This window comes from Polypterus senegalus, chromosome 6 (genome assembly GCF_016835505.1).
Source record: "Polypterus senegalus isolate Bchr_013 chromosome 6, ASM1683550v1, whole genome shotgun sequence".
NCBI classification, from domain to species: Eukaryota; Metazoa; Chordata; class Cladistia; order Polypteriformes; family Polypteridae; genus Polypterus; species Polypterus senegalus.
Genome location: NC_053159.1, coordinates 191,695,286 through 191,704,579, shown reverse-complemented (window position 1 = coordinate 191,704,579; position 9,294 = coordinate 191,695,286). Strand labels below are relative to the sequence as shown.

Sequence of the window (9,294 nt, the reverse complement as noted above, 5' to 3'; positions counted from 1 at the left end):
TAAAGCTTGAAGGAGCCTATAATGTGGCGGGAGGAAACTCGCTTAACTTAGGACGCCGACTCCGTTTGCGACAGAGTGTCGGTAAAACACAGCGAGGTTTCGGGAAAGGCTCATTTCAACTCCTCACATCACAGAGGAGACCATTTTTCGGTATCCTTTATTGAAGACTCGTGTTGTATTTGGGTCTAATAAACGTAACATACCATAACTCCGCTAAAGCCTTGCACTCACTTCCTGAACACCCACGGTATGCAAATTAAATGGGTGCCGTCTGTCTTACACCCGGCGTGACGACAACAAGGAGCAACAGGACGGTGAGAATATGGCAGAATGTGAACATCTCAATAGGAAGTTTAATCACTGAGAGCTTACTTCATAGTTTGCAGGAGGAAATAAAAAACAAATGGCTGATGTCCACACCCAATGAAATAAAAGGCAGCTTACGCCCTTGAGGATCAAAGAAAGATCAACCATAGCAGACGGCGGCAACAGGTCAGCATGGCGGCCTTCTGTCTACCACATCTGTGAGCAGCAGCTCCGCGGCACGGACAGATTCCATGCTAGGAATGGCCGGGCGTACGTTTGTTTCGCTTACCGTGCCGTCTCAAAACCACAATGGCAGCAGCAAAAACCAGTTGCAGTGCAAATGATAATTTCATACTTCATTAACGGGTTTTTTTCTGCATACAGTCCTGTCGCGGTCCAGACGTTCCGTCTGTGTCTCCGTCTCCCTGCGTTAGCTGGAGTGCTGCTCATCAGGTGTGGTCTGAATGTACAGAAAGAAAAGTCAAAGTCTGGAGGGCAAAAGTCCTGGTGCTCCAGCCTCTGACGTACCGTGTATACTCGCTTTGAAGTTCTCCTGTGGATAGGTCAGGACTTGATTTTACCGTATAATTTGCGGTATTTTATAATGTCAGCCATACAAGTGGAATGTGTAAAACTAACACTATTGGTCCAAGAGATTATGATCTGTTAACGCCCACCTGAGGCAGTTACATGGGCCTTTTTCTTCTAATGTATTGTGCTTCTGTCAGCACACGGTGATATCCGCACTATTCCGAAGCGACATTTGCACTATTTAGTGCCCTCATACACCTTCATTGTAAGAGTGTCCCTTATCTACGATGGATCATTCGATCAGAAGAAAATATGAAGCTGGTTTTAAATTAAAATTCATTGAACAGGCGAAAGAAATTGGCAACTATGCTGTTGCAACAACATTTGATGTGCCTGAGAAACTGGTTAGAGATTGGAGGAGGGAAGAAGATGTTAATTTTTGAATGGACGTATAAGTCGGGGTCTGATTTTATGATCGATTTTTTGCCTTATACTTGAGTATATGAGGTAACTGAAAATCAGCAATTTTTTGCAGTTTGGGGGAAAATGGCTATGGTGTTAACGTAACAATAAAGGAAACGTAACCCCACTGTTATTATTCAATTATCTTTGTTCAAATTCTGCAAACTTTTGCGTTGTTAGGGTGTGAAACATCCCGTGGTAATCTGGTGATTTCCATGTCTGTGAAATGCTTTCACATCACTGAATTTCCAAAGTTCAATCCGAAGTGCTAGTAGAGGTACTGACTAGGAAAGAGAGTTAATTACGACTCTGTTTTGGGATCAGCGAGCAGACAAACGTAATGATGGAACAATCGGCGAGTGGGAAGAAATCGAACGTGGAGTACACCAAGGCTCTAACTTGTCCCCGGATTGCTTCTTGCTTTATTTAGAGATGATTACGAAGGCATTAGAGTTAGCGGTGTGAACGTCAGTAATATTCACAGTATGCCGATGATCCCGCAATCGCTGCACACTCTGTAACGACACTTCAGGGGTTTCTTGCTGTTGTGGAAACTGAAAGTGAGCAAACAAAGGCCAGATGATTAACTAGCAGAGGACCTTCTGCATGGCCTTCTCAAAATCAGAAGATACTCCGATCTTCAACATGACGGTGAAAAGTCTGAGCAAGCGGAGGAGTCTTCCAGTCTCCAATAAAGGAAGTTAACTGCAGGATAAGGATTACAAAAAACAAAATTCGAAGCTTAGAGAAGATTTCAACGACCACAAAGTCAATTAGCAGACGGACTATGATCTTTCTAATAAAAGGCAACATCTGGTCATCATCTCTCAATGGCAGAGATAGGTGGACTGTCGTCAAAATGGTGAAAACGTGATTGGAATCAGCAGAGATGTGATTCCTGAGGAGAATTCTACGATCGCACGGTTCGAGAGAGCCTCCAGTCATGAAAGGACGAATGTGCAAAGATGTTTAATGAAAACAGTCAAAACACAATCCAACTGGTTTGAAGGACAGCTTCAGCTCTAACATGTTCAAAAACACCAATAAATGTGTATAAATTAAGCCATTTGGATGTAAGCTATCTCAGCTGTGTCTGTCACGAGGTGAGAACTTTGATGCATTTAGGTTGTCATGGACAGCCGGAACCCTTGCCCAGTGAGTAGATGTGGCCGGGTAGAGGGAGGTAGTAGACAACACTCACTGGGAGGTGTTCCTTAGTCCTTTTTATATAGTTCTTGACCTGGCAGTGCTTCTACTCTTCCGTCCATGTGACCTGCCAGCACGTCCACGTTCAGGTCCCACAGATAATTTGAGCTCTTTAATCAGCCCAGAAGTATTTCTGGGCTTCCATGACCTTCTAGTAGTTCTGGGCCAGGTGAACTCTTCACCTCCCATCCTTGTCTTACAGCCTCCCTTTGTGGCAACCCACGGTACCCAGAAGGGCTGTACAAATGAACTCCATGTCCCATGGTGCCCTGAGGGAAGCCGGGGGGACCACTACAGGCCAGGGGAGCTGTCATCTAGCGTCCTGGGGGAGGCAGTGTCCCAAAGTAGCTGCCTTCCCCAGTCCTTCCACTCTTTGGGTGACTTGTCCATTGCAAAGTAAAAATTTGAGCCATCTGGACGAGAATGGGCCATTCAGCCCAACAAAGCTCATCAGTCCTAATAACATCAAGTCGAGAAACAACAGCAAAGGCTCAAAAAAAAAAAAGAATTTGAAACGTCAAAAGGGAAACCTAAATAAAAATTTGGAGTAAAGCCACAATTGTTCTCAACACAAAACTCACTCAAATTAATTTTATTCAGGGGGTTTTGAAGTTTTATCAGCTGGAATGTTACTCGCTAGAGTTATTCCACTGTCTCCTTCCTCGGCCGCCCTCATGATCGTCTATGGCTCCTTTCCCTGTGACTACCTGAACTCTCATCTACGTCATGAATTTCCTGCCTGTTCCTCCTTAACCCGGCCATTTGAAGTCAAAGGTAACATCACCTGTGCTCAATTTCCCAGCTTCGTAAGCCGAGCTGAGGTGGTCAGCCATGGGGGTGGTTCAAGAATAGAACCAGGTGATGAAGGACAAAACGCTTACCAGAAGACCGCTGAGGTCAACACCAAAAATATTTCTAAAGAATTAAAACACCAAAGCCCAGCACGTTCCTGAAGATCAAGCTAACTGGAAAGCAAGAGGTCTGTTTATAGAGCTCATCCACAAATTTGGACAAGCAGGGAGCTGCAACTCCAGGATTGTGCCAATGATACCACGTGACGTGACTACTGAGGCACGAGCCCAATCAATGGGTGGTCACATCATGGCAAATGAAGCTCAGAACAGTGGCATCAAGTAAGAAAACAAGATGGCAGTGCAGATTTACAAATCACAATGAATATACGAAAGAACAAATCCAGAATCTAAATAAAAGTAGAAAGTGAAAGGCAAGCAGTCCTTTTAAAGATAGCGAGTCACCTCAAAAGGAAACAATAAATCAATTCCAGAAAAAATGAAATATAATAATCACAAAAATTAGCAAAGATACAAAATGATGGCTGCATACTCTGGCCAAGGTCTTGTCTACCTATGTACCCCCTTTCCAGAATAAATTTAGTGTCTGTACCCCAGAGAAAGAAGATTGGAGATGAAAAGAAAACAATGTGTGCTAATGGTAATTGTGGCAAAAAACACGATTTGTTTTGCAAATTCCATTTCACTGTCGGAGTTTCGTATCACTGACAGGGGGTGTTACTGGTAGTTCCTACTTGGTTCAGATGTGCCACTCAAAAGCTGCAAATTCTCATTGACCCCCTCAGTTTCCAGTTTGTCCCTAAATTTGCTGTGGATGAAGCATCATGAAGTCCTGGCTGATTGAATCATTCAGCTGACTCTACCAGTTCAGTCGTGAACTTGAAGCTGGCTTAGACTATAATAAATCTTCAGCTACCTTTTCCTTCTCTTTCTGACCCTTTGGTTTCCTGCTCGTGTTTTTAATATACTGCACTTGTAATCGATTCCTTCTGGTTAATTGAACACAGGAATCGCGAATATATAGAAAAAAAATGGCTAAATACCGGCACTGCCAATGGATCCACATCTCAGACATCCACCTCTCACAACGAACAAGACCAACTCCCGCAAATTCCATTTCACACAAATAGTTTCACTTATCACGAGTCCACATTAATCGTGAGTGAGTCAAATTTCATTTCACATACAGGTTTTGCAAAATTGATGTTGAAATTCCTTTTGCATGTGATTTTGCAATCGTGAAGCTACCTAAAAAGTGTCTTTGGGGGGGTTGGAAAGAAAAGAAGACAACTTTCTAAGGGTTTGGCAACAATTTATGGTGTTTTTGGAACCAAACATTTCTCAGTAAAAAAGATACCGATGAACATAAATGGGGGTGAACAATGTCTTTTGGCCTCACAACTTCGGTAATTTAAAATTTCAATGTCGTGGTTAGCCGCATTTATACGGAGTGTTAGTGTGAGGTCAGGCATACGTAGAGGTGAGAAGGGAAAAATAAATTCCATGATGCAGCCCCATTTCAGGGTCTAACAGAGCTTCCCACTGCAGCTGCCCTAATAAACGTTGTGTATGCAGCAGAAAATACTTTTCCGTTGTATCGACTTTTATGAACATGCATGAGAGCTGAAGCACCGAGGGTGGGTACGGAAGAACTACATGAAAAATAAAAACTGGGAGACAGCAAACATGTTTGAAAGTAGGAGAATGTGGAGTTGCTGTCAGGATCGAGCAAAAGGTCGAGATAGTAAAAAAAAAAATGGAGCGATAAAGAAAAAATCCGCCATAACATGCGAAACGAGAATCAAAGTCAAAAATCAGAGCAACGTCTAAACCTTTGCTAAGTTGGATTTCTTTCTGCTAAAGAACAGGTCTTTGGAAGTTTTTTGTCTTTTTTTTAATCATTTGGTTAAAACTGGGGCACAGAACCTGCTATGAAACTTTCTTTGATAGTCGCCCATTGAAGACGCCGTCAAGTACCACGTCACGTCACATGACTGGAATCGGGGTGTTGCTACTAAAACATAAATGGCTGTGCCCACAATACGAAATACAAATCCGTGGCATCCACAATAAAAATAATCGGGACTGCTCTCCCCTCGACTTTCCCGTACACTCGGATATGGGGATGGATATTTGAGTAGCAAACCACAAGCCAATGATTATATTTTTATATTATGTACATTAAAGCACCATCGACAACAAAACAAATCAAATGAATAATATATTGAACAATTATTATAAAAGTAAAGTTGAGTAAATCAGACTCTGCAGCTGCATGAATAAAAGGTAAAGGACCACTTCAGGTTAGCAGAAATAGTCCAAAGGTGATAGAAATGTACGTTTTGTACCCGATACTTAGGTCAACCAAATTTTGCATACAAGTGAAAGTGTACTCAGGTTATCATCGTGTTGACACAGACACAGACGTAATTCTAAAAAATGGTATTTTCAGACTCGGGACGGTCTAAAACGTTGAGATTCATCAAAATCTCAACATCGAATTTTTGGAGGATTCCAATATTTTCCCTATACTTCGTATACGAGAAAGTAAAAAAGAAGAAGAGGTGACACAGATGTCACCAACATTGTGGCAAGAAAAAAATGGCAATAAAACGTAACAAATGATTTTATACGGTAAACAACTTCGACTGAAGTAGAAAACGACTCCAATCAGGATGACTAGCCTGGGTAGGCCACCCTGGTCATTTTTGTTTTCTACTTTTCTTGGTGGAATGAAGTGGGGAAAGAAAAAGTAAGCAGCCGCAGGTTTTATACATAAATATACAATTTATCGCTTTTCTTTATGATTAGATTTTAATACAGTTTTTATCGTCTTTTTTTTATTTTTGCATGCAATCGCATGACCTCAGAAACAATTCCTGATTTCCTAAAACAAGGAACAATGAAATCTACGACACATTGGAAATGGATGAGGATTTCCTGATAGCACCAATTTAAAGAAAAAAAAATAAAATCCAAAAAACGAAATAAAAATGAAAACAAAAAAAAAAAAATCTAAAACAAGAGGATAGCAGTCGGCAGCTCAGGGGTCCTCCGCCCTTGAAGGTGAGCTCTCCGCAGCGGTGAGAAGGTTCAAAAGGCACAATAAATATCTGCTGCGGGTGGGAAGGGGCAGGGTCCCCGGCTGCCCTATGTACAGCGCTGGCGCGCTCCGCCGTCACTTCACGAGTCTCTGGTCCTCCCCTTCAGTGTCCGTCCTGCCTTTTTATAAGAAGCAAACGGGCCCCACGTCCAGGCCGAACTCCTGCTCCGACCCACCGATGTCCACGGGAGCGATGTCCATAAGAGGCAGGCGCGCTGTCTTCTGGGTCCGGTATTCGATGACCGTCTTGCCCCAGGTGGCACTGGCTTTCTGCAAAGGGAAGCATTGAGGGACGATGTTAGTCTGGGCACTTCGAATACGGTAGGTGCTGGCTGGGCTTTAGCCTCCATGTTGCTCCTTGTGTTCAGTGCTTTCTTACATGTTCTAAACCCACAACGGACAAGGCAGGAATATTTTTGTAAAGAAAGGGGTAGAAAATGGCAAAAGAAAAAAAAAAAACCTGAAGCCAAATACATGGGCAGTGAAGCCCTCAACACAAGTAGGAGGTACGCAGTAAAACTCTGCCCCTTTTAGTCAAAAGCTGCTGACAGACACACACACACACACACACACACACACAGACGGGGACAATCTGGAATCGCAGATAAGTCAACGGCGATGTCTTTTGGGATGTGGCAAGAAAACTGACTACCCAAAGATAAGGGAAGAAGGTTCAAACTCCACATGGGCACGAAGTGGGCACAGGAATCTGGATCTGTGGACAGTTAGTACAATGCTGCCGCATATTCAAAATATTAGATCTTAAAAGTGCACTTTTAACAGCACTTAGCCTGAATGTATGAAAAGTCGCAGGAGCAAAAGTGACACCAAATAGAATCATGGGAAATGATGACGTTGTTTTTTTTTTTTTTTTAAATAAGCAGAGATAATTTACCTTCAAAACACCGTTAATCGTAAAACTAAATATAAGGACTGGATTGTGAGCCTTAAAACACAGCAGGTAGAGACCAGAGAATTAAAAGTAAGGTGAAGAACCATAAAAATAGAATTTAAAATGAAAGCAAATCATAGCAATTCTGAAGAGTGTTCATTTTTTTCTAAGCCAAATGACAAGTAACGAAAACGTAGTTACACACACAATAAAAAAAAACTACAAAAGAAACTGTGTAGCAGTGCTACTGCTAGTTAAAACTGCATCTCCCAGCAGTCCCTGCAGGGGCTGTTGGGGTCACAGGTGGTCAGAGTGGCTCTTAAAGGGAGGGCAGGCGTCCAAAGAGAGTTATTTTTTGTTGTATTCCGTGTTCCTGTCAGACTGCCTTCTGTTGATTAAGACGTAGTTAGTCGTTGTGTCCTGGATTGTTTCGTTGTTGGGGTCTCTACCTGTGTGCTGAGGACTGATAGTAGGGTCATGGCATTCCTGCTCCTGAACCATCCACCATTTTCAGGGACTGCCGGTAGGACTGTCTTTTCATTCCCTTCAACATACAGATCTCTGGACTTACATTCGTCATCATTTCATTACATCCGGTGCTGTTTTTCATGCACTTTGCTGTGTGGGGTTGTTTGTGTTTATGTGTTTGATGTAATATCGCCGTAGGGGCGCAGGGGTGGTATTGTTTTCTTTTAATTTCATTATATTCTTTAATTGTTGTTTGATTCCAGTGTGTATTATTTTGTCTCTGTGAGTGTGTGCGGGTCGCGCCAAGGCCGGGAGCGTCCCTGGGGTCTCCACCATCAAAATAAATAAATCACCGTCTTCTTGACGGTGTGAATCTTAGTGGCACCGGACCGCTACAACTGTAGGTATAAAAACATTAATGATAAGGATCAAAAGAAACAAATTCCATCTATTTTCTACCTCTTATCTGGTTTGGGTCACAGGGACAGCAGTCTAAGCAAAGATATCCAGACCACCACCATCTCCTCCAACAACTCTTCTGGGGGATAGCGAAGCCCACTTTATCAAGTGGTCCTAGATCTGCCCCGAGGGCCCGTCCTGGTATGGATATGTCCGAAAGCTCTGTGCAGGGAGGCGTCTAGATGACATCCTAACCAGCTTCCTGAACCACCTCAAGTGGGCAGCAGCAGCTCGACTTTGAGTACCTCCAAAATGTTTGTTCTCCTCGTCCAGTCTTAAAGTTTGCGCCTAGACACCTTACGGAAGAAGCTCATTTCCACCTCTTGTATCTGTAATCTACTTTTTTCGTTCACTAATCAAAGCTTGTGGCCATTGGTGATGGCTGGAACGTAGATCGAACCAGGAAATCGAGATCTTTGCCCTTTGGCTCAGTGCACTCTTCACCACAACTGACTGGTACAACGTTCACTTGACGGCTGACATGACCTGCTAAGCTTTCACTCCCTTGTTCCCTCACTCGTAAACAAGACACTAAGATACTTAAACTCCTCTACTTGAGGTAGCAATTCCTCCCCAAATAAATTAAATGAAAAAAATAAAATAAATCAGTGAATACACTCATGAAAAAATGAATGGAGTGATAATTAAATAAGTTAATAAAAAAAATACATTAACTACTAAATTCCTCATGTCAAAAGCCCCACATCTATGACGAGTATCCCAATGGCGTTTGAGACCCTTACTGTACACCCCCCGTATGTTTGTACTTACAGAGCAGCTGTCCTCCAGGACCGTGTACCGGAAGCGGCTGTTCCCTTCAGCCTTCAGCTCCAAGTCATTGGCTGCCTTCAGGACCACGGCCTTCTTGAGTGTCCCTGTTTTGTCGTCCAGGTAGCCCACGCTGTTTTTGCAGTGGTATGTGATGTTCTGAGAGGCCTCCTTAGACAGCAGTCGCAGGAAGGTCATTTGGACGGTGATGGTGTTAGAGGACTGGTCAGCACTGCCATAGCGGAACTTCCATTTGAAGAAGACAAGAAAACTGAGTTAGATGGAAG

General features: G+C 43.0%; 1 protein-coding gene across 1 annotated transcript in view; it reads right to left on the bottom strand.

The window, feature by feature from the left end:
• Positions 1 to 6,110: 6,110 nt before the first annotated feature.
• col5a2a (collagen, type V, alpha 2a) overlaps positions 6,111 to 9,294 on the bottom strand; it is a 138,848-nt gene continuing 135,664 nt past the window's right edge. The window contains exons 53-54 of the mRNA XM_039757778.1: positions 9,011 to 9,253; positions 6,111 to 6,690 (exon numbers count right to left, since the gene is read on the bottom strand). Coding sequence (XP_039613712.1) covers positions 6,544 to 6,690; positions 9,011 to 9,253 — 390 coding nt within the window. The 3' untranslated portion in view covers positions 6,111 to 6,543. The remainder of the gene's footprint in view (positions 6,691 to 9,010; positions 9,254 to 9,294) is intronic.